This window comes from Scleropages formosus, chromosome 1 (assembly GCF_900964775.1).
Source record: "Scleropages formosus chromosome 1, fSclFor1.1, whole genome shotgun sequence".
Classification (NCBI taxonomy): Eukaryota; Metazoa; Chordata; class Actinopteri; order Osteoglossiformes; family Osteoglossidae; genus Scleropages; species Scleropages formosus.
Window position 1 is genome coordinate 8,524,546 of NC_041806.1, and position 26,638 is coordinate 8,551,183.

Here is a 26,638-nt window from a genome sequence, read left to right on the forward strand (position 1 = left end):
CCCACTGTCATTTTCAACTAATTTAACCAATTACTGTATGTAGTTCTTGTATATCCATATCAAAGCATGTCACACACATCAACTCGGGGGAGAAACACAAGTAAACACCTCCCCCAGTGGCTGCAAGCTTCAGTAGGCAATAGAACACCATTGGGAAAATGCTATTCTGCATACTGTTGATTCCTGGTTTGGGTTGCAAAGTGACTGTGATATGGGGCGCCAGTGTGTCTTGAGTGCCTGTTCCCTCCGCTGTCAGGTCGACAAAGCCATGCATGGTGTACAGTATTAGTGTGACTCCACCTGTAGACCCATAGGGGCCCAGCTAATTGTTCCCATGAGCAAGAAGGGTGCGAGAAACCAAGGGTGGCTGCAACACTTCCTAACCACAAATGTTTAATGCAGCACAATGGGGACTTAAATTTACTGAAGTGCCACTGAGGAACTCACCACATTTACATTTTATTTTTATTTTTTGTACATCACTGAGAGTCGAAAAATTATTTTGATAGTTATAGACGGGGGGGGGGGGGGGTGATGCGGTGGCACAGTGGGTTTGGCCGGGGCCTGAGTTGATAGCTCATTATGCAAATTCTACAGTACAAACTACATTTGCTCATAAGTCCAAATTCCTATAAAAGGAGCTTTTGTTATACAACAGAAAGCCTGTACTTAGAGGCACCTGTATCCGTCAGCCTGATTTTAGCCTATAAAATGACTTGGACATGGCTTAGCAAACTCTTGCCAAACCTGTACACTCAACATTTACAACTGATATAATGTTCTACCTGTCCTCTGCATCTTGAATTCCTGATAATCCTGCTCCTAGCTTTTTATTAGAATTTTTCATTAGAATTGCAAATGAATCGAAACCTGGATATATCAGCTCTGTGCTCTCCATGTTACAGAATGTCAAACCTTTTTAAGATTTTTCTTCACAACCGACCACAGGTTTCCCCTGTGCAATCATATCTTTCAGTAAAACATGTAGACTCATCACTGCAATCACGATCTGTCTTTGAAAAGACTTTAAGACGAAGTGACACTTGATAGACGTACTCATACTATTATTAAACTGATATAAGATAACTACAGGATAATGGATTTTCTGGATTTCGTGTGTCTGGGAAACAATGGCATGTTAAATGCATACAAGAAAGTTAGATGAGGGAGATGGCGTCATGTGATCCAGAACTGTCACCATTTCCAATGTGCTATAAAAAAAAAATGGGTTGTAACCATTCCAGGGCAGCTGTCCTTAAGTCACAAGGTCCAGAGTGGACTAAACTTAGAGCAGCTAAACGTGCAGCAGCCGTCGTAACAGAACTCCATCCACTCCATGGAAGAGTGCCAGACATCGCACCATATGGCTTTGAGAAAAAGTTACATCCACATGCTAATAGCATCCGAGGCACAATGAATTCTCTATTCTTTCCACTTCATTGCTTGCCGCAGTCCACCTCCTTCCTTTTCATCCTTACAAAGTACAATAGGGTTTGCAGCTGTTTTTCTATGAATAACAAGCATTGCAATGGGGGGAAGGGGCAAGATTGAACTGATTACGTTATAGAGAAGAGCTTTATCATCTAGCCTCATTCCAAGTTCTGTAGGATTTCACTGCCGTTGTAAGAAGTCCAAGCATGGACTGTTAAACTGCAGCCTTAACGTTTACACACACTGGCCGAAACCGCTTGTCCCGAGCGGGGACGCAGTGAGCTGGAGCCTAACCTGTCAACACAGGGCGTAAGGCTGGAGGGGGAAAGGACACACCCAGGATGAGACACCAGTCCATCACAAGGCATCCAAAGCGGGACTCGAACCCCAGACCCACCAGAGAGCAGGACCCAGCCAAGCCTGCTGCGCTACCGCACCCCCTTGTTGCCTTAATATTTAACCTAAGAAAAAGACTTAAACCCTCATTTCCTGTGACCACAAGATCCAATGATAACAGGATGGTCATTCTTCTGATGAGCTCATTTCAAATAGGTTAAAGACTGGTGAAAAGACAAAACCCAGTCATCTAGAGAAAAAAATTGGAGCTAGCAGCCTAAATCTGTAATTGAAACAATAAAAAACGTGCTGCTGGCCACAATTTAGCAGAATAACAATAATGCCAAAATGCAGTTAATGCAGTGACTCTCCCAGGATCAGCCTGGAGGACCCCGTTGAACACAGTCTCCTACACAAAAGGCAATTTTCATGAATAGTTGTCCAAGGTCCCTATGTCAAGTCATTATGATCATTATTATAGCCCCTTCCATCAAAAGCTAATATGTGCATCACACAGGCCTTCAGCCTGGGTCCTGACACCTCCCAATTAAATGCAGCAACACAGACTGTGGTCAACAGTGTAGAAGACAGGGGGCAAGAGGTGGGGGCATGTTCTCCCACACATGTGAAGCAAGTAAAACTGTCCTCCTTAATAGGATTGTTTGTTTATGGTAGGATTATAATAGGATTCTATATAGGACATTTATTTTAAAATGTTACCGATTTCATTTTCCAGAAAAGCACAGCCCCCAAGCTTTTACTAACCATTAACCTATTAAATTTTTTCGTGACTAAAAATGCACACTCCTCTCCCTACGTTGTATTGGCCCCACGGTACACTTGGGAGTCACAGTACAGCTGGAAAGTGTTTTAGCATTAGTCACCAGACCACGTAATCCAGCAGCGAGAAACACATTATTACAACTTTTCAATATTGTTGAACATTGCAAAGAGTAATTAAATGTGTAAATTAACTTTATGGTTTTTAGAGCTGAGCAAGTAGTGCGCTGCAATCACAGGTTATAGTTACCTAACTAGTTTATTACTAAGGCTTAGAGTTGAATTGTCCTACTAGAATGAACAATTTTGTATAATATCCTTACCATATTTTTTAACCAGTACCACAGTCTTTATTGATCTTAATTATCATGAAGATATTTCAGCATAATACTGTATTTAATGCAACTTAGAAGACCTTATTGATAGGTGGCGCTGAAGACCCACACATCATCTGAACTGCTTGTCCCATACAGGGTCGTGAGGAGCCGGAGCCTAGCCCGGCAACAGAGGACACAGGGCAGGAGAGGGAGAGGATGCACCCAGGACAGGACGCCAGTCCGTCGCAAGGCACCCCAACTGGGATTCGAACCCCAGACCCACAGGAGAACAGGACCTGGTCCAACCCACTGCACCACCGCACCCCCCTCGCTGAAGACCCCCCTTGCTGAAGACCCCCCTATCAATAAAGTCTTCTAAGTTGCATTAAATAAGGAATGCTGACACATTGACTTCAATGAAACTGTCCTCCCAGTGTTCAAGCAAGCCCGTGCATAACTCTTGTACTATTAGTACTATAGTATTAGGACTATTGCTGACATTTTTGACAACCCCCTCCCCCCGAGAAAGTAACGAGATATCACTCCATTGTCTAAAGAATATTTTCACTTTTATGTGACATAACTTTGGTCATGAAATGTAAAGTACAGAGTGAAAGTGAAAATATAATATCCTAAAAAAATTAACATGAACAGGGGCGCGGTGGTGCAGTGGGTTGGACCGGGTCCTGCTCTCTGGTTGGTCTGGGGTTCGAGTCCCGCTTGGGGTGCCTTGCGGCGGACTGGCGTCCCGTCCTGGGTGTGTCCCCTCCCCTTCTGGCCTTACGCCCTGTGTTGCCGGGTAGGCTCCGGTTCCCCGTGACCCTGTCTGGGACGAGCGGTTCAGAGAATATGTGTGTGTGTGTGCATTAACATGAACTGTTCATCTGCAGGGGGGTGTGGTGGTGCAGAGGATTTGGCCAGGTCCCGCTTTCCGGCAGGTCTGGGGTTTGAGTCCTGCATGGGGTGCATTGTGATGGACTGGCGTCCTGTCCTGGGTGTGCCCCTCCTCCTCCAGCCTTACACCCTGTGTTGCCGGGTTAGGCTCCGGCTTGCCACAACCCCACTTGGGACAAGCAGTTTCAGACAATGTGTGTGTGTGTGTGTGTGTGTGTGTGTGTGTGTGTGTGTGTGTTCAAAAGAGCCTGGGGCATATAGTGTAGGTGGAATAACTTCAAATGTAGATTACTGAAAAACATGTCTTATACCTGAAGTAAAATAACATGGAGTCAGCAAGTCTGTGGCTTCAGAGCACCGGGAGACCTAGGCAGTCTTATTCACCTGCATTTATTCATTTGGCTGATGCCTTCTTTCAAAGTGGCTTACTATATATAACTGGTGCAAGTCAGGGAACATTTCTTAGTTGACGGTACTACGGCAAGACAAGCGATTCAGACGTGGAGGCTCTGAGGCCAAAAGCTGAAACCTTCATACCAGCATTTGCTGCTGTCTAGTAAAACCCCCTTCTGACAAATACTAATGTAATCTTGCAGTGGGATGTGTTTTTTTCACATTGGCATGATACACAATACTCATGTTGATCTCAAAGATGATTTGGTAAGATGAGCTGGGCATCAAGTACTCATATAAAAGTACAGTAGAACAGCTCCAAGCAGGTGCAAAATTTAGCTGAAGGTAATTCAACCCAAATAACTCCTGTGTTGCATTTGTAGTCCAGTTTTAGATCTAGCTTTTGCGGTATTTTATATAAAGTGAAGCTATTTTTGTCACCTGTGCTGCTCAACACATAGTGAGAGGGCATGTGTGCTCACTATCGTATGGAGGCATTTATATAGTGTAACACCATGTATGACTTGTGAATGACAGTAAGAACATAGTACATGATGGCTTCATAATCTCTCCACTGGCTTCTTATATATATATTGGTACGGTGCGAGTAGTACTGCTGTTTCACAGTGTTTGGGTGGTGGGAGAGAGCGTGGGTTCGATTCCCACTCAGTCAATGTTGAGTTTGCATGTTCTCCCCTTCGTCTGTATGGGTTTCCTCCGGGTGCTCTGGTTTCCTCCCACAGTCCAAAGATATGTTGTTCATGTTCACCCATAGTGTGTGAGTGACAGAGTGTGTGTTCCACTGATGTATAGATGAGTGACCCAGTGTATCTAGCAGTGTAAGTTACCTTGGTGAATAAGCCGTGGGCTGATAGCACTACGTAGATAGAGTTCACTGGAAGTCGCTTTGGAGAAAAGTGTCCGCTAAATAAATGTATAATAATAAGCTAACAGGACATAGTGATGCAGTATTTAGACCACAGGGACGGGGTAGTAACAATGGTCATTTTCAGCTCTTGCCTCTGGAGATAGTAAGTAACGTTTATCGGCGACATCATAACTTTATTTGTTTAACACATCCGTCCTACTGCGGGCTACAGCGCAAACCCATAGCACGCTATTCAGTAGTAATTTGTGTCTGTCTGGTGGCCACGTAACAGAGAGAAGAATGAAACGAGATTAAATGGAATAATAACGTCTTTCACACTGGTGTAGCTGTACGTTTCATTGGAATCTGGAAGGGAGAAGGAGAACACAATGGAGGCGAAAGAGAGTAATAGAGGGCGGCAGGGCGAGAGGAGATGATGTGAGTCAATGGGATCGCACTGCCTTCACGTACTCCAGTGTGTGTGTGTGTGTGTGTGCGCGTGTCACTGTGTGTGTGTCACTGTGTGACTGTGTGTCCTTAAGGAGGAAGGGGGAGGGATGAGTTACCAGTGACGTGTTCTCCGCAAGGAGCCTTTTAAAGCCCGAGCGGAGCCGCTCCGTCACTGACCGGCCGCACGGCGCGCAGAGGGCGGACACGCGCACGAGAGACACGTACTGCTTTCTGTGGACGAGCTTCTGCTCACCAGGATGGTCTAGGCGTTTCTGAGGGACAGAGAGGTGAATGTGAGAGCATCAGACCGACCGAGGACAGAGCTCAGAGCTTCGCTTCCCGTCTCCTCTCGGCTCCTCTTTGACAGATACGTTCCCATGCGATTCTTCAGACTCACATTTAAGTGTTTCGTGGATTGTTTTTGAAGGTGGTGTCCAGATCGGTTTATCCATTTTTTTGGTGGGCGTCTCCTTCTTTTCCTCGTTTTATTTTCTTTTTTCCTTTCAAAACCTGCCATCCATTCATTCTTCACCAGCCGTCCTTTTGTCGCCTGGAATCCAATCTATTTCAGCATCTGACATTTGAGAGTAAAAAGACAGAGAAAAGTAACCCTATAATAATAATAAGTACAAGGACTCGATCCTGCTCACGTCGGTCGGGGACGCGACTCCAGGCAGCAGGACAAAGGGACTCTTTGGCGTGGGACTCTTGTCTGTCGTCGGGGACCGACTGCTGCTGACACTCCTGGTTCTGAGAGACCTTCTCACCGGTCTCCTGCTCAGCAGGCTCTTCTCAGATCTTTGAAGACGGTGAGAGCTGTTCAGCGGCCACCCGACACCTGGCATGATGGCGAAAATGGACCTGGACACCGAGAGCGGCGCGCTCAGCATAGTGAAAGACGAGGGCAAGAAGTGTCACCTGATCCCCAATGGAAGTGGCCATCAAGGTGTCAACGGGAGCCTGCTGGTGGGCACCTGCGCACCCGCGACAGGAGCCGCACCTGGAGGCAGTAGCCAGGTGGACAATTTGGGCTACCCCAAACGAGAGACATGGGCCAGGCAGATGGACTTCATCATGTCCTGCGTGGGATTTGCCGTGGGACTCGGCAACGTGTGGCGTTTCCCGTACTTGTGCTACAAGAATGGTGGAGGTGAGTTACGCTGGGAGGAAACCTGTGGGCGGCACGAGGACAGCTGCGGGCTGTCCGTAGAACTGAGAAAGTGCTTCCAAAATCACACTTATACGGCATGCGATCATGTGGGTCACGTGATGGTGCTGAGGATGCGCGAATCAGTGCAAGAAAATAACTTGCTCTAGTTTTTATTTATCAGAGTTCGCACGGTCTTTGTCCAATGCGACATGACATGATACAGGGTGTTATTACTGTATCAGAGCAGGGCAAATACTTTGATTAAGGGTGGGATTCGATCAACAGACCTTCCGGTAGTTAAAAAATCATCTAGACTAGAGTGTCGCTGAAGACTTCGGACTACAGAGTACAGGTGTGGGATTTGAAGAAACCAAGATAAAATACAAATGTAATTACTTACAGCACATTCTAAGTGCTGTTAGAAATGAGGTCATGTAAATCTGACTGGCTCACAAAAATAAACCAATCCAAGGAACGGCACAAAATCACTGTATCCCATGTGGACCATGACCTTGGGAATATCTCCCGCTGATTCTGAGCGTCCCGCTCTTCGGCACCCCCACCTTTTCAGCTTTAAACGACACTGTATTTGTCAGTAAATCTAGTGTTGCTCATCCTCCAAGGTTAATCCTGTCAATTGGTCCTGTCGAAGTCTGTTTCTGTCGTCCAACATCATGCATTAATACTGTTCTTTTTTTCTGCTGTCATCTTGGTAAAATCACTGCGGTATACTATATTTATACTTATAACGCACTGCCACCTCGAGCGGGGTGACGTTGCACGTTCATGGCCCGCGTGCAGGTACAAGAGGTGAAGGGTGGTGGACGTCGCTTTAATTGTTCAATGCCAAAAAAAAAAAAACACGTTTATTGGTAATAGAATCAAGAATGCAGAAGAGCGCTTCTGAACCAATGAAATTGTGACGCAGGTCCAGTGCGGTGACGTAGTTGACTGTCCTACCAATAGGAACTCTCTGAGTGACGTGTACAGCAGCAGTCAGGTGCACGGTGTCACTGATGACTCCTCGTATAAACCGCTTACCGTAGTCGTGGCATGTGTGTGTGTGATTGCGCAATAACCTCAAGTTTTTGTTTTATTTGGGGGTTACATATATAACCAAATGTGCGCTCATGCATCAGGCATTGGAGACACTGTGTGTACAGGGCAGCTGGTGGTGTAGTGGTTGCAGTTGCTACCTTTTGACCCAGCAGTTGCAGGTTTAAATCCCACCTCCAGGTGTAGTACCTTTGAGCGAGATACTTACCCTGACATTTCTGCTGTAAAATTACCCAGCTGTATAAATGTGTCGAAATCGTAAGAACCTTTGCGGAAAAGTCTCCGCTAAATGATTGAATCGAAACATTTAAATATACAAATAAAACTATTGCAGCAGCAATAATTCTTACAGTATGTTTAAGGTTTCACTGGGGGTTGTAAAGAGTTCAAAAATGTGTGATATAAAGATTCTTCTGTTCACTGGAAACCAAGAAAGGCCTTAAATGAGCGGCCCTAGCTACAAAGCATTCTACCGTTCTACCTGTGCGTTCATCAGTATTGCTTGTTCAGTAGCACACACACATGCACGCACGCACTGCCTGAAAACACTTATCCCTCGTGGGGTCGTGGCAAACCGGAGCCTAACCCAGCAACACAGGGCACAAGGCTGGAGGAGGAGCGGACACAGCCAGGACAGAACGCCAGTCTGTCGCAAGGCACCCCAAGCGGGACTCGAACCCCAGACCCACCCGAGAGCGGGGCCCGGCCAAGTCTGCTGCACCACCACACCCCCTTCAGTAGTACAATCACTTGAAATTAAGAAAATCAAGGAAACTTTTCCAAATATGAAAGCAAATGTGAATTTCCTCAGTGCAAGCTAACTGTTTCAGTGCAATCAAAATCTAGTATGAATAGTGTTATTTTTGTTTCTCGTTTTAAATCCAGCTATTTATCCAGCTTTTACTGATATTACTGTATTACTACTGATGATGCATAGGCGAAACACATGACATCCGCATGATTCATGACATTTTTTTGTCGCTGAATATTGCTATTTTTCCATGTTTATGTACTCCTTTCATATTACGTTTAACCCATGTCTATGAATAATCTTTACTTGGCAGTTTGGAAAATGTCTGCTGTGTAGGTGATTCATCAAACTAGGAAAAACATTCAGAATAGAAGTACTTACTTAACTAACACTTGCCTTCAGTGAACCTGCAAAGAAGAACAAAGATTAAATTAATTCTAAAGCTTACAGGGTTTTTTTTTATTCATCTCAATTGCATGCTTGCTTTTGCATCTCTTTCGCTTTTGTCATGCTAAGGGATGTGTAGCCTTGTCCTATAGACCCAGAGTAGGTCAATGGAAGAACTTGTAACTTCAAGCAAGGTGCCAGCTGTACAACCACATATGAAAAGAAGCTGCTTTAGTCAGATCATCTGCAAATACTTCATTAGATGTCATGCCTGAATGTCTATGGCTTTAAGTACAAAACTGATGTGTAGGACAGTTGCTTGTTAACAGTAATGCAGGTTTTCCTGGCAAGCTGTTTCACAGTACTAACTGCAGTTTGCAGGCTGCAAGTTAATATTTTGTAGAAAATTCACTTAATTACAGTGCTTAGTAACCTCCGACTTTGTGAAACAGGATCATGACCTATGAAATTACAGCAGCCTTTGATTTTGACTGAGATAAGAGTTTACACTACGTCCATATTAGTTTGCCCTGCTTGACATTATTAAAACTTTCCTCAGTAACAGCTGGGCAGTGCCTGGAGCTTATGACTTCAGTATTTAGAGCGAGTACTTATCTCTAAACTTTTCAAAATCACTTCTTTAAGCACCACTTTGTAGGCCACAATAATAAGTTCAATGAGAGATTACAGTAAATAACAAAAATATATTTCAAAGTAATAAATTGAATATTATTGATGCATGTTTATTATAAAAGGCTCAGATTAGAGGTGATATCTAAGGTGGAAGAAACCTGAGGGAAATCTGCATTATTGATTATGTTCAGAGATACTCTGAGAATGAGAACAAGGAAACAATGTTAGAATAGAATTTACATGTTATCATTATCTGGATTAATAAAGTATTACACTACTTTATTACAATGCGTGTGAAAATGCTGTATAAGCTCTAAGTATGAGGATTTGTAATGCCCCATTTGAGGAAAGACATCTGAAAAATTCTACAAGTTGAAGTTTCAGGATTAAATTAAAGTAAATGGAAAGTCTGGTTAAATGGAAAAGGCACACTGGCAAAATATAATATTCCATGAACAAAATATTCCTGTATGTACCCTGATTTTTTTTTTTTCTTTTCACTGTTTATTTTTGCATTGCACTTCCTCTACAACCTGCAAAGTTCTAAGCAGAATGTCAGATTAAATTGCCATCTTCTTCTGTGTGTCTGCTTTTCTCATGCCCAGAACTGTAGTTTGTGTATTTTCTTCACATGGGGCACACAACTTAAGCTTGTCTCATTTTCCAAAGAAAAACCTAGATGTTTTTCTTAACATTTTACTTTGTTTTCCCATCCAAACTGGTATTCGGTTTTCAGAAAACTTGAGATGTCATTCCTCACTTCAGCAACCTTCAGCTTTCTTTGAAAATTGCTTCATCGTTTAATTCTCCTGTGAGTGTCTCTAATCTGTTTTTTCAGCATCTTCGCATACTTCTAGTTCTGACGCCTCATCTAAAAAATGTATTCTGGCATTCTCAGCTGTTTTCTAATAAGACATCTTAGAAATCAAAGTAATGGTTATGGAGAATGGTTATTTTTCTATTACACAGGGCTCTCAGCATATCAAACCATCTCAAGGTAATGACATTTGGGATCATCAGTGTGCATACTGTAAACTGGATCCAATTCTCATCAACAGAATGATAGTGGCCTTTCTTCATCATCCCTGATGTCCGCACAGCAGGATGAAAGCGGATCCCAATTACGGAGCAGTTGTTCTGAGACCAACCTCTCCTGTGGCAGAGAGGGCACGGCTGCCAGCCGGTGGGAACCGTATAAAAGAAAACATCAGCCCCACACACACAATGGCACAATGGCTCCCCCCTGGCAGCCAAAGAAAATCAGTACACTGATAAGTGGTTTAGAGGACTGCTGGCCCATCCTCTGAAACCTCTTTTCAAAATACTTGCTTTACCCCCTAGCAAGGAACTCGAAGGTAACATAGAGGTTTTCTCAGCCCAGGATGCCAGACCCACTCTGTCCCTCTTTGTGAAGTTGTGCGCATTCCTCGAAGGCTCCAGCCAAATCAAACTCCATAAGTTTAAAAGAATATAAACAGCACATGACCTACAGGCAATGCTATACTGTTTTTCTACCAATCTCATGCAGTCCTCTTGGCATGTGTTTGCCTTAGATAAAAAAATCTGACTGGTATATCTCTAACCTTAGTCTGTCATTTTACTGCAGTGTAGATAATGTTCATTCATTGTCAGTCTTGATTAATTCTGTAATAACCACTGCCATATCATTCTCTTTACTTTCTATACCTGCTGGCTTTCAAATATGTAATACAAAGTTCAATATCCTCACTTAACCGAATTTAGTGATCAAAAGCTGACACCTATTTGAGATATAGAATCCAAATGAGTCAACGTAGACAACAGCAGCAGAAAATTTTGTGCCTTGTACAAATGACCTGTCTTTAGCAGATTCTTTAATTAATACATGTTTCAATATTTGTATTTTCAGTAAGAATTCAAGGGGGGAAATTTAATCATTTTTATTATTATGATGGTCTGGTGTCCTATGATAAACTTACTGACCCTCTTGTCTCTATATTGTATAGTGTTTTATAGCCTGTATTTGGTGTCAAATATAGGAAAAATTTAAACTAAATAAAAGAGGAAATAGAATATACCATTTTTGTTGCCTGACACATTTACGAAGCCCACTTACAACACAGCTTACAGTTATGCTTTTGGACAGCTGGATATTTTTCTGAAGCAATTTTGTATGCCTTACTCTAAGGGAACAATTTTTCTTCACCGCTACACAATCTGACACTATTAACAAGAATTCAACTAGTTTTATGGTTTTGCTATGTTAAATGAATAGACACATGAATGATGGACAACTTTTCATTATAAGGGTTACTGTAAGTTTATTAGAATGAGATGTTTTCCTAATGTTTCCCAGACAACTGTAACCTTTCTGGTTCAGTATTAATGCTTCTTGACACTGATCAAGCTGGGAAACAGTCATCATCACCAAGGCAATGGCAAAGGAACTTTCGGTCTGCAAGGGGGTTATGCTTCAAGGACTCTGTTGCCTTTACCTACCTCCATCCATAAGATGACCAAAGTAAGCATAGAACTTGCTAGTAATTTAATCAAGGATGGTTTTACTCAGTTGATCGGATCTGAAAAAAACCTGCACTCACAGGGAACAGAAGGGAAAGGAGCAGAAAGTAGAACGTAAGCAGATGCAAAACAGATTGCACTTTTTGAGTTTGGAAATCATTAACAGTTACACTTCTACATACTGATGTGGAAATGGGGACATGTACAGTCCTGCTCATATATGTACAGGTATCCGCTGTTATACATTCCTGGAAACTGTCTGTATACCAAGAGTCTGTAAACCAGTTGGTCCTTTCCCGTTATTTCAAATGGGGAAAAAAGTGATGCGTTCCTGGACTTTCCAGACATTCCCAAATATTTCCACAAACACCCAACAAACACTTGAAAACACTTTTGAGAATTTATTAATAATCAAAACAGTAGGATGATAAGATATTAACGCATTCAAGAAGGAAATTAACAAATAACAATAAGTACATGTAAAAATATACGAAAGACACATACAGTACATTTAGATTTAAATTTTTTCATTTAGCGGATGCTTTACTCCAAAGCAACGTACATCTCAGAGGACGATATGAAGAGTGAATTACATCAACAGAAGGAGAGATTTGGATGCAGACACAGGATTTTTCAGTTGTCCGTCTGTGATATAACATAGTATAAATCAGTATACATTACATGCATAACTGCATATAAGATTTTCTAACAAATTATTATTAAAAATGGTAAAATAAGCATGTACACCTTTATTGAGCAATTACAAGATCAGGGGAGAAGTGAGTCAGAAAGAGGTGAGCTTCGAGGCCCCTCTTAAATGTAGAGAGGTCTGTGAACAAAAGAAACTTTCAGAAAATAAAAGGAAAACATTCTCAAAAGTGTAGTAAAATAAGAGAAATGATACAATATTAAGAACAGGTTATCATAGATTGTGGAAAAATCTGTGCATCATTGACCCACAACCTCTGCATAATCAGGGACTAGTCTGCCCCAAACACCAGAAAAAGTATCCAAGCAGTCGGTCCATACACCAGACAAGGGTACTAGAGCCATTGTACTGAAAATCTGTAAACTAGGAATCCATATACTAGGGTACCCCGTATTCGTATAACTAGAGATGGGATGACTACTTGCAAGTGAGTTACATTTACATTTGTTCTTTTAGCAGATGCTTTTCTCCAAAGCGACATACATCTCATATGAGTTAATGTACTAGAGGTCTCTTATTTCTTACAAGGACACAGATGCTAAATTACTATTTTTATTATATAACTCCGCTCTGTGGCTCAGGTCATCAGGTTACCTTTTTGCTCCACAGGACTGTAGCTCCTGTATCTATGCATTTTTCATGAACAATGTATGTAGTCTTAAATTTTGAGCTTTGAGACTGTTGATCCAAAGGCAGATTGTATACTTATTGCATTTGCCGTGTCTGAATTAGCCCCAGGTTTATTCTGCACTCGGTATGTAAAACCCCATTGCTTTGTAACACATGAACGTGGGTGTTGACCTCACATATTCTGAACATAAAAAGGGAACAAAGTCTTCATAGTTGCAGTCATATTTTAACAAAGATACTCAAACACACAGTCTGAAACCACTTGCCCCAGGTGGACCCCACAGAGCCTAACTCAGCAGCACAGAGTACAAGGCTGGAGGGGGAGGGGACACACCCAGGACAGGATGCCATTCCATTGCAAAGCACCCCAAGCAGGACTTGAACTCCAGACCCACCAGAGAGCAGGACCCAGTCAAACCCCCTGCACCAACACACACACACACACACACACATTGTCTGAATCGCTTATCCCATACGAGGTCGTGGGGAGCCAGAGCCTAACCTGGCAACACAGGGCGTAAGGCTGGAGGGGGAGGGGACACACCCAGGACGGGACGCCAGTCCGCCGCAAGGCACCCCAAGCGGGACCCGAACCCCAGACCCACCAGAGAGCAGGACCTGGTTCAACCCACTGCGCCCCCCGACACTCAAACAGTATTGTGAAAATATATACCTTTTTCAAATAATGTGCTAATAACTTCAATACAGTGGCATTTTTGCCATTTATGTGGTTGTATTAGTTCATTACATGTGTTTTGTGCAGTCCTGACAAAAATGCAGCAGGTAGTCTATCTACATGCGTGTGTTCAGCCCCATACCCAAAAATACAACTACCATCCCAATTCTGGGTTCAGAGCAGTAATTCAACCCAAAAGCAAATAAAGGAAATGGGGAACAAACACTCAAAGAAGCATTTTAGAAAATTTTAATTATGAAAATTAATTATGTTTAAGCATAGGCAAAAACGGGAGAACAGTGTTGAGGCTGTCTCAACCAATCACAGCCATCAATTAATGTCTAATGTACAGACAACAGAAGATTGTTTGTTTGTTCTTTTGTTTATCTGTCCATCTTTCTCTTTGTCTCTCTGTTAGTTTGTTAGTGTAAAAATTCATTCAGCAGATGCTTTTCTCCAACATAACTTAGTGTTTTAAGTCGCCTACAATTGATTACTTGTTTGTGCAACTGGTCGGTTTTTACTATGTCAAATCAGGGTAAGAATCTTGATGAACCATATTATAGCAAGATGTGAGATTGGAAAACTGGTCCTTTTAGTCCTTATAGAAGTAAACTATAAAGAGGAAACTATTAATTCAGTTTCTTAAATAATTTTAGCAGTGTGTGTTTTATCAGGGAGGAGAACTGAGGACAAATTCAAGATGTATGCAACTTCTCTTGTGTCATTCTCAGCATTACGTGCTATCCTATTGCAGGGACAAGTTTAAATAAATGGTAAAGAGCACATTGTCCCTCATCACTCCTAGCTTCATGCTGCTGCACCTGTGCACATAAGGTCATGGCCACACATGCCACAAGCATCCAAACAGCTTTAATAGCATGAACATCCTTACACTGGCATAAATTTTGCCCCAATCTCACAATCGGATCAAGATGATCTATTGTCAAAAATTTGTTTGTAATGCTACATAGCACTCCGACAGCATAGTGTCCAAGTGCTTTGCAGAGTTATACAGAGAGTGTTCTTGGAAACTTTATTCCTTTATCATAAGTATCCATGAACGAAATTATCAAAATGTTTCAATCTAGGGTACTATGTGCTCTGTCTTGAGGTAGATCCCAGACCACTGGAAAGCACCGCTGGACAAGTGGTTATTGATAATGAATGGAAGAATGAGCAAATGAGATTAAAAGACAAGATAGAAATAATTATTTTTATTACAAATATGTTATATGTCGGCGTTATCATTATCCTGTATAAAAAATATCTTTCATTTTTGTATTCTAATTAATTTTAGTTGATGCATTTTTTTTTTTGTCTGGTGGACAATTTTCTTTCTCTAAGAAATAATGCTAATTTAGTTTTAATGGTGGGGAGGGGGAGTGTTCTTATGAAACAAATTAAAAACTGCAAGGAAGGGGTGCTTTTTACTTGCATCAGCAAGTAGCTCATGGGAAGTCCTGCTTTTGGATGCAGAGGTCATAGGTTCAACTCCCATCTCCTTCTGTAGTACTGTCAAGCAAGGGTTGTATCATGAGTTACTGCAGTACAGATTACCTGAGTGTATAAATAGGTAAATCACCATAGGTAGCTTAATAGTGTCAGTAGCTTTAGAGAAAAGCATCAACTAAGTAAATGTAAGTAGTTGTCATCATTGACGTGAACAGCTCTACACTTTCATTGAAATGTTGCAGGGTTGTAATGTGTATTCCTTAGCAGCAATGCCTGTAAAGGCATATTTATGACAATAATTAGGGTGCCGTTTTTAAAGAAATGTTTTACTAACCTTGTTAAATTAACTGACCTTCATGAACCTAAATTACCTGTCTTAGATTTCCTTGGCTGAGTGAAATTAGAGGGAAATGTCATAATATAACGAATAGCAATTGCACGAATTGCAATTTTCAGTTGTTTCATAAGTCTTGTGCCTTCTCTTTCACGGAGCCGTGATGCTGAACATACAGAAAATGCAGAGGTTGGAAAACTCAGACTGATCCTCACGCTGGCAAACCCGTTATACACTTTCTTAAGCCCTAAACAACTGACACAATGATGAAACTTTAAACAGTGTGTTTGTGTTAGGGGGTTAATACTTGGTTTTGTGCCACTGTGCCCACTCGGGGGTTTTTATATGTGGTCGGTAGCCGAGGATGAAAGTCTCATTCCTGAGCCGACAGCCTATGAGTCCACCCCGCTGCCGTGCCACAAGCAGAAGGTAATGTAGCGTGGTGCAGCATCGTGCCGAAGACAGACCTGAGATTTATGAGCACTGCAGCATGTGTACAGATTGTCCTCAGCACCAGGGCTGCAGTACACACACCTCTGTCGTGTGACTCTGGGTGTCCTTCCTCATCTCAAGGAAAAGGAACAAACTGAGGGCTGTGTCTGTCACTAAAAATGTTAACTGAGCTTAGCACGGCTTCACTGACTAGTTACAAAACGGACCTTTGTGACCAAAAAAATTTTAAGAAGAATAAACGCATTGCTGTGTTCACTTGTGTTCAAGAAAAATATGTACACTGCTCATAGTCAGTCCTTGAGAAAGAAGCAGAGATTTTTACATTAGGTTCCACAGTAAATGTATGTAACATGACAGCACGGTATTGCTGGATGTGCTGGTGCTGTGTTTCCTGAATGGAGCTGTGCTTTCAGCAGACCATCAGCACAGGGCACGAGGAGGAGTCCAGAGTAGACACTAAAGGGTTAATGCTGGCCCTTCGCCTCGAGTGACATCATCTCTTTACCCCACGTGACAGTGCGATTAAGAAGAGTGTCCGTTAATCATTTAATCTCCTCTCTCTGGCTGCGACCCAGGCTGATTCAGGCGTTCGGATGAGGAAGGCCGTAGCACAACTTCAGGAGCAATCCTCAAGCATCATCTGTGATGCAGCGTGGGAGAAAACAGTTATTTTCTGATAGCTACCTACCCTTTCTCCTCCACCGGATGATTTAGAAGGGGGTGCGTTCTGCTGAGTTCCATAATATTTCGCTTGTAAATCAGTTTCATTTCTTTTAGGATTAACTCGGCACTCCTATTATCTCTTTTCTGACTCAAGGTTGCACCATGCCGCACTATTCAGTTTTAGCCAGTGTTTCCTAATTCTTTTGTTCTGAGATTAAGAATATTCACTTCAGAATATTCTAGGCATATTATGACTGAATATGATCACAAAAAAACATAAGCTTAATAAGATATGGGGGTGTGGTGGTGCAGTGGGTTTGAGTGGGTCCCCTGTCCACTGGGTCTGGGGTTCGAGCCCTGCTTGGGGTGCCTTCCGATGGACTGGTGTCCCCTCCTGGGTTTGTCTTTTCCCCTTTAGCCTTACACCCTGTGTTGCTGGGTTAGGCTCTGACTCCCTGCAACCCTGTATGGGACAAGCAGTTTCAGATGATGTGTGTGTAGATTAGCTATGTCAGATTATGCTTTTCATTTTATGCCACGGCTCATAAATTCAGGATGATGCATGTGGATTTGTCCCTTATTGCGCTGAACAGATTAGGTAAAGAAGGCCTTCTCAGATCTGGGGCTGTGTGTGATGCTTATGAAGCTGGTTCACTTGCGAATGTGAACAGGCCAGGGGTGGGTTGAGGGTGGGACGGGGTGACGGAAACATATTGTATTTATAGCAGCCTCCTCAACACCAGAGTCTAATCAGAGACGGTATAGCTTTGAGAGCCACATAACAAGGAGCCGCAAAAAGCCGTGGTTGCCGAGCTGGCAGTGTGAAACACCTGCTCTGGAGAACTATGCGTAACTAATTGTGCAGCTGTGCGTGGCCCCCCGTTGCCCACGGCTGTTCAGGCCATGGACACCCAGCCTGTCCTTAAAACTCTCAGCGCTCAGCAGTTACTTACGAAGGAATAGCTACGGTTCCTGCTGTCACATGTTCCGGCAGATGTGTCTCTACTGGAAGTAAAAAGCAGAAGTTTCATTCTGCAAATACTGGCAACATACGTTTGGGTTAATTATTGAATGATGATGTAAAAACTTAATTTACCTACAGAAAAACTTTACAAGTTTCTTGTATTGTGCTGGGGGAGGGTGCGGTGGCGCAGTGGGTTGGACTGGGTCCTGCTCTCCAGTGGGTCTGGGGTTCAAGTCCCACTTGGGGTGCCTTGTGACAGACTGGTGTCCTGTCCTGGGTGTGTCCTCTCCCCCCCAGCCTTATGCCCTGAATTGCCAGGTTAGGCTCCGGTTCCCTGCAATCCCATATGGGACAAGTGGTTCAGAAAGTGTGTGTGTGTGTGTTGTGCTGGCAGATATTTGCAAGAGTAAGTCTGAAGCCATGCTGTTCAGGTTCCCCCATAGCATGTGAGTGACAGAGAGTGTGTTTCACCGATGTATGGATGAGTGACCCAGTGTAAGTAGTGTATCTAGCAGTGTAAGTCACCTTGGTGAATTAGGTGTGTGGGCTGACAACATTTCATGATGCAATAGACAAATCTTTGGAAAGGGTGCCTTTTACGTTGACCTTATTTTGTCCAGCAATAAATTTTCAACTAAATGCGTTTTTTTCGTTTTTTGGGCTTTTTTTAAAGAATTATCACAGTAGGAAAGGCCATCTACCAAGCAGCCTGGCATGTACTGGATTAAAAGTGAGCAATAAATACTAATCTGTGCGTCCATGTGCAAAACGAAAGGCCAAATCTTTCTAGTCTCCCTGACAACTGTTAAAAAATAAGGATGTTAAGACTACTCCTTGAGTGTTCAGCCTTTTAGGCCATCTTTCTGCTCTTCGATCCTTTGCCACTCTTGTGCTTTTGTCATCGGCATGATGTCAGAGGTTTGTGCTGGCAGTCACGTTCCCATCATCGCCAGCACAACGATAGCAACGTGGCCTCGGTTTGTACATTAACCTCATTTCCCTCCTTTCCCTCCTTTTTAGCTCCCTGTATCAGGAGATTAAGGTGTGCAAGCCTTGCTGTAAATGACATATGCATAGCACCACTTTATTCCTCATACATAATGTGAGGCAGGTTTGTTCCAAGCTCTGTAGACATTGACATTTTGCTATAGCCCTGATACAGCTTTTGAACTGCAGATTTCTCTCGAAGTCATTGTGCTCCTATGCCTCCATAAAGACTGCTCATACATATCTCAAGAAGAAAATTCTGACATAGCTCTGTTTATTATTTAATGCCCCTCTCACCTTCACTTTTTGTTCTCTCATGCATAGCTTCCTGCAGGCACACTAATTTAAAAAGCTGTAAAGTCAGGTTTTGCATTCTCCCCTTAACTGCCCGGTGTCCTGTATCATTGCATCTAAAGTGGTTTCAGTTGACAGAGATTTTTGTGTTCAAATGGGGGTTGAAAGGTTTGGGGGGGCTGAAGTAGAAGGATGCTTCCGTGAGCCCGTGCAGCCGCTGTTACGCAATGAATGGTACTCTGAATAGCACAGCCTCACTGGCCCGGTGGCCTGCAGGGAGATCCGCGGGCCACAGGTGACGTCAGCTAGGGCTTCATTCAGCAGCATGTTGTTCAGCAGATAATCTGCTCTAAGACTGGCGGGGACGATTGCTTGCGAAACCCATCCCCCATCCCCGCCCCCCACCTCTTTCACTCGCCTAAGCCTCCGTCGCTGCTGTCAGTTTGAAATCAGTCAGCCGTGGGGTTATTACTGGCGATGGCTTGGCGTGCTTTTTCAGAGCCTACCAGCTAATGCAGCCGCCATGGCAGCGACGCTGAGGGATAATAACTGCATGTAGCACTCTGAGTGACCGCAGGAGGCATGCATGCCCTGGCACCATTTACATAACACAGTGGAATTTGTCTTGATGCTGTAGGATGCTTTAACCATTCAGCTCAGTTCACGTTCACATCTCAGTATTACTGTGACGATCGTAAAATGTCCATCTTCAGGGTAACATGCTGAAAAGAGTTTGAAAAACAATTCAGGAAGCCTACGTGAAGAACGTTTCGATTTTGAAATGTCACACAATTAAAACGCTGCATCTTCTTATTTTTATTATGGATTCTGAGAGTTGAAACGTTTCAACTAGACTGAAAGAAAATGACTGCTCGTCCGTCAAAGAAAACAAAACATTTTGGGTGGATGTTAAGCTTGGGACATTTTTGCGCCTGTATTATTGTAATGTTCATAGTATTCTGGTACATCTATGTAACCAATCATTAATATGACATTCTCTTAATTTATGTAACACACAACAGCACACATACAGGATTGCATTTCTGGTGAACTGCTGCCCTCACTCCTATTTTCTTTCTCCTTTCCAGGTGTGTTCCTCATTCCTTACCTGTTAATAGTATTTATGGGAGGTATTCCTATCTTTTTCCTGGAGATTGCACTGGGACAGTTCATGAAAGCTGGAAGCATCAATGTGTGGAATATAGCCCCACTCTTCAAAGGTAGGCTGGGAGCATCACCTCATAGCTTTCCGTAGGGAGCTGCATTTAAAATAGTCCTGGCAAGTACAGCAGGGTGAGCCTATCTCAGGTCAGAAGACAGAGGCTCACCCCTGACCTGTTTTACATTATCTGAGATCCATCAACTGCTCCTCAAACTGTGTGCATAGAGAGAAATCACAGAAAGAGCCCCAGGTTAGCTTGAGCTATTCTGGGCAAAAAAAGGAAGAGCAGATTTCTCTTTTGGCATTTTCAGCAGGCACAAGTCAGGTAGAGGGGAAGCGTTCTATTAGGATTTACACAATTTCAACAAACCACGTTCATGTGGCACTTGTTTTGTCAATAAAAAATAATATCATACATAAATACATATGCTGTATATGCATACAGTATTCTTTCAATATTTCATACAGAAGCAACAAGTTCTAGAACGATAAGTGAAGTATAAAATATACATGTGGATTTCCATCAGATTTATTCAGTATTTAAAATAAAAACTACACACATTATAACATATATACCCTGCATGTTTATACTGCCATGTCTAATTGTTTTATTTATAAAAATAGCAAAGATGACAAAGTATTAATGTGGATTTCCAATAAATTATGTATGAAATATTTGCATGTGTATTTCATTTAACAGAACCAATTCCTATTCATCTTTACCATGTTTTCTCATTTTACTCATAAATTGTTGAGAAGCAGAACACGTTCTTTTATAGTCAGTAACCTCAGTGACTGTTAATATCCATCATTATGTTCCTTTTCGGGTTTCGCTTATGCATATTAATTGTATGAATGCCTTTTAGCAAAAATGCACTGAAATTATTGCTACTGTCTTCATGCTTTAGGACTTGGATGTGCCTCAATGGTAATAGTCTTTTTCTGCAACACCTACTACATCATGGTGCTGGCCTGGGGCTTCTACTACTTTGTCAGGTCATTCAATGCCATATTGCCCTGGTCCACCTGTAACAACACCTGGAACACACCCAACTGCATTGAGATCTTCCGACAAGATGACTGTCAAAACGGCACCATTGGCAACTCCAGCTTTGGCAACCTGACTTGTGAAGAGTTGGCCGAGGGCAGCTCACCTATCATTGAGTTTTGGGAGTGAGTTTCTGTTTGCTTTTAACTCTGAAACAGACCCAAGCCAGATTGGAAAAATGACAGCAACTCTGATGTCTGTACCCAAGCCCTGCCTATCTTAGAGCTCTGATAAACAGGCACGAAAGTAGGACTGAGACTTTATGTAGCTACGTTGAAATGGTTTTAAACTAAGTTCTCACTTTACTGATCCACTGAAACTGCAGCCCAACTCCAGATATACTGTCAACTCATCCCTTGAAGGATAATTCTAATAATTGGGGAATAACAGCAGTACCCTTTTGAAAATGTTGGCATTTAAGGCTGGATGACAGATCTTATTAGTGTAATTGCTCTCAGTTCCTTCTCAGTTTTCTTACTCCACTTAGCCTAGTTGTAATAAAAGATACCCATAGGAATTTGCTGAGGGAAATAGCTGAAATAGCTGAATTATGCTGGATAAACAACCCATGCATTTGGCTTCTAATTACCATGTATATTATTACCTCTTTACATTATGCTGCATTAACCACTTTCTTTAAGACAATAAGTACTGTACTTTAATTTGTTTCCATAGTCATAATTTTTGAAAAATTTAAAGCCTCAAAAACTATATTGTAACATGTACTGTATATATAACGCTTGTTTATTGCATTTTCGATCACTAAAGGAATAAGGTTCTGAATATCTCTGATGGACTGGACCAACCTGGGATAATTAACTGGGAAGTGATGCTGTGCCTCATGGCTACTTGGGTGATGGTTTACTTCTGTGTATGGAAAGGTGTCAAGTCAACAGGAAAGGTAAGTCACTGCTCTCCTAATTGTGTTTAAGACAGTTGATCACATACAAAAAGCCAGCCAGTTCACTAGCTGTCTAGATGTAAATGCACATCTTATGTAATACATTCTCCACAGGCCACTATGTTGTGTAAGATCCAACCCAAAAAAAAGTGTTACAGGACAGTTTTAGCCCTGAGCTTTTCAGCTATTTCCTTTGACCTGTCGCAGTTTGAACACCACAGTTTCATAGGTGAGCAGCTTTAATAATGCATGGTCAGTGACCTGGATTTGCCAGTTAACATTTCAGCTGGGTGTTTGCAAACTGTGTTTTACTTTGTTTTCAGTGGTGAATCCTAAGGCAGTCTGTACTTAAATCAGATATTATTATTACAATCTCCCCCACCTTATGATGGTAAGTCATTGTTGAAAAACCCCTACTGAAGTGAATTGTCATAAGTGGAAGATGTAATTACTATTTCTTTAAAGAGTAAAAATTTTTATGTGGTCCTGACCTCAACACGGATAACTATTTATGGAAAAATATCCCCAAATCCCATTAAAATGAACTCAGTTACTTCAATAATAATTACTGTACAGGTGGTCCCTGATTTACGATGGGGTTACGTTCCGCGAAACCCATGATAAGTCGAAAAGATCGTAAGTCGAAAATGTATTTAACATACCTAATACATCCCTCTGCATGACATACTGGGAAAAAATCAAAATTGAAACTACGGTTTCTACTGAAGGTCTGTCGCCAGCTCACCATCGTAAAGTCAAAAAAATCGTAAGTCAAACCATCGGAAATTGGGGGACCAACTGTATAGCTGTCTGGCTGCTCTTGTTCAACTCTTCCCTAGCTATTATGGATCATACACTTAATAAAGTGAGGATGTCCTCAAAGTGCTTCAATTTCCCCCCCAGTCCAAAGACATTTGTATGGCTTGATCTCTAAATTGACGTGTGTGTGTGTGTGTGTGTGTGCGTGTGTGTGTGTGTGTGTGTGTGTGTGTGTGTGTGTGTTTAATTGCTTTATTGCTGACACTGACTATAAAGCCAAAAATCATGTCTAGCCCTGTTGACACATAAACATCATGGGATCAATAAAGTTGCACTTACATAAAATTACTGAAGGTTGTAATTAACATGTTTATAAAAAATATAGTAATTACATATAAATGTAAAATAAACTGCAAAGTACTAAGTATGTATTTATAAATAGCCCCTGCAAATAAATCCCTCCCGCTTCTGCTTGTGTTCTCATGCGTTTCCTCCCACAGTCCAAAGGCAAGTGTGTCAGGTGAACTGGTGAATGTAAATTATCCATAGTGTGTGTGTATCTGTATATTGTATGCATGACTGTGTGAATCTTTTACTTTGCTCAGCTGTATAAATGGGTGAATACCCCATGGGAGTCACTGCAGTGTATTTAGCATCTTAAGTCACCTTGGATAAAGGTATCAGCCAAATACTAATAATAATCATTGTACCTTGCTTTAGAGAAAAACAAAATGAAAAACTCTAAATCTAAATTTCTTGTGCTGCTAAGCTGTCGGGAGGTGGGTAAAAACAAAATTTGGTCCTCATAAACTCAAACAATGCCTCTTTATTGCCTCATTAGACAAAGTAGAGCTTCTAAATGAAACTCCTTGTAAAGCAGAATTCTCGTAACTCCAGCGAGTGCATCTCGGAGTTTGACTGTATGTCCATAAACCAACGTTCTCTTAACATGAGAAACTGTAAATTTAATACAAATATGCATACAGGTGATGTTCCAATGAAGGAAGTGCTGCTAGAACATGGAGAACAGATAGTAGGGTAATATAGCGGTTAAGGCCATGGACTTGAAATGTGCGAGCTTGAAATATACAGTTTTACAAATATGTGCTGTGGAGGTCTGGATCCAATTTTTTTTCCATCTACATACACATATATTTATATATAGAAATGATATACAAGAGTTATGTATCTGATATATAAGAGTTACTATACATTTAGTGTTTAATTTATGGGGGGTGCTGTGGCACAGCAGGCTTTGCTCAGTCCCACTCTCTGGCGGGTCTGGGGTTCAAGTCCCGCTGGGGGTGCCTTGCGGCCGGCGGACTGGCGTCCCGCCTTGGGTGCAGCCCCTCCCCCTCCGGCCTTGTGCCTTGTGTCGCCGGGTTAGGCTCCGGTTTACCACGACCCCACCCAGGACAAGCAGTTTCAGACAGTGTGTGTTTAATTTATTTAGCTAAAAATTTGAGTAAAGTATACCAGAGGCCCTGGGAGATGAAATGAAAAGAATCCTCAGTTCTCACGCCTTGATCGACCTCCTGCTGAGGGAATCTGATGTATTTAGTTATGTGTGATTCACACAGCACCTTCCCACAGTGCCACAGCAGTACAATGAGCAGGCAAAAGGTAGCTATAGCAACGTCAATAGTAGAGGGGGTGGTGATGTTTAGTCATGATGTATCCCCCCATTGAACTCTGATTGGTGGGTATGGTGAGTTGGACTGCAGTGAGACGTGACTGAGCGCTCGTGCAGAGAACAACAGCCCCTATTCTGCTCAGAGGGCGGGCTCACCTTAGATTATAATTTCAGCGTTATCAGCACTTATTAAGTCTTTGAACTGCTTTGGGAATATCAGATATTAGGTCAAAAAAAAGCTGATAATAATCACTAAAACGGCTGACTATTGTACTATGAAGTAAAACTGTTGTTAAGGCACTTTTATGAGGGGTCCTGCAATCACAGAGCTGCCATAATTGTCACTTTGGTTGAGCCTGTGGCAGGTTCAAAGTTCAGTGTTTTCTGGAAAGCTTTATAGATTAGATAAGGACTACGACTTACTTTTATCAACCGGGGTTAGTCATGAGGTTCCACGCACTGAATGAAAGACAAGCTTTGCAAAGACTTAATGAATCATTAATAATGTAATCGACTGGCCTCATTTAGTGTTCATTGTCCTCAGCTGAACATTAAACAGATGTATATTCATATTTATATTCTATACTCTTTATTATATTCTAAAATCTAAGTATTCATTGCACTGTCCAAGTCAGGGCTGCGGTGGGTTGGACTCTGTCCAGCTTGATATGCACAGGTTTTGCGAAAATTCATCGTAATTTGTGTTTTGTGATTAGCAGAAGTCGCAGTGAACTGCAGTTTTATTTACCAGCAGTTTACTCTCAGCCTTCATATGTCTTGCTTTGTAAATGTTGACGCAATGTACATATGACAAACCTTCCACACTGTTCTCTCTTTCTAATCCATAAGATCGTGTATTTCACTGCCACCTTCCCGTACATCGTTCTTATTATCCTCCTGGTGAGAGGCGTTACTCTGCCTGGCGCATATGATGGGATCATGTACTATCTGAAGCCTGACTGGACCAAGCTTGGTGAGGCCCAGGTGAGATATAAACTGTACGGTGCTGATCTGATGCACAAGACTGTGATAAGCTTTGCTTAGTTTTGAGCGCTCATTTGTCGCATTTCTGTAGTTGAACAAACCGTGGTCCCTTCGTGGAATATTCCGTCTATAATAAAGATGCAGGTTCTTTGATTTTTGATGTTGTGAATACCAAGTTGTACATTATATTACAACATGTTGTCCAGAGGTGATGAGCTAGAGGAAAGTGCTGGTGTCAGTAATTATGTTCTCTTTGTACAGGTATGGATAGATGCCGGCACACAGATTTTCTTCTCTTACGCTATTGGACTGGGTGCTCTTACAGCCCTTGGCAGCTACAACAGATTCAACAATGACTGCTACAAGTAAGTGACAATCATCTATATGGTCTCACCACTGTTTTCATAAACATGGGTGATTTCTTAAAAAATTTGATGAAAGAAATATTTTCCATGTGCGGATTGTAGGCCATAGGTAGTAAGTCAACGGACGAAACTGACAAAGGTTTCTTGCAATCCAACCCCTGAATAGACCTAGACTTAGTTCTTGTTGTTTTGGCCCTGTTGCTTTGCTACCTCTATTTTCTTTCTGTTTAGCCACATTCTTTTCCCTCCCTTGGTCCTTTTGTGTTTTTACTGTTGTTCTTCCTGTTTTTTTCTTCATATTTAACTTTGTTGTTTTTTTTTGTAGCTCCTGTGATTTGCCATGTTCTTGCCACAATCTTTGACCTTCTTCTTGATGGACCTTGCTCTTTTGCCTCTGTTTCTTGCTGTTGTCCTCATTGTTCTCTTCATGTATGGCCATGATGAACTTGTTGGTTTTGGCCCTCTTCATTTCGGACTTTCTTGTTCTCGCTGTTTTGAAGCCGTCGTTGATGCTGACACTACGTTTGGCTGTATTGCAAATGGATCTTGTTGCATTCCATGTCTCCATTTTTAGTGTTCTCATTGTTCTCAGCCCTCTTCATTTTTGACTTTCTTCTCAATGTTTTTGGCTCAGTCATGGGTTTTGACACTGATTCTGATGTTATGTTTTTCTCAT

At 42.1% G+C, this 26,638-nt stretch overlaps 1 protein-coding gene across 1 annotated transcript in view; it reads left to right on the forward strand.

Moving 5' to 3' along the window:
* The first annotated feature begins 5,654 nt into the window (after positions 1–5,654).
* LOC108934816 (sodium- and chloride-dependent creatine transporter 1-like) overlaps positions 5,655–26,638 on the forward strand; it is a 33,189-nt gene continuing 12,205 nt past the window's right edge. The window contains exons 1-6 of the mRNA XM_018752941.2: positions 5,655–6,619; positions 20,199–20,330; positions 21,181–21,445; positions 22,089–22,221; positions 25,463–25,597; positions 25,859–25,962. Coding sequence (XP_018608457.1) covers positions 6,313–6,619; positions 20,199–20,330; positions 21,181–21,445; positions 22,089–22,221; positions 25,463–25,597; positions 25,859–25,962 — 1,076 coding nt within the window. The 5' untranslated portion in view covers positions 5,655–6,312. The remainder of the gene's footprint in view (positions 6,620–20,198; positions 20,331–21,180; positions 21,446–22,088; positions 22,222–25,462; positions 25,598–25,858; positions 25,963–26,638) is intronic.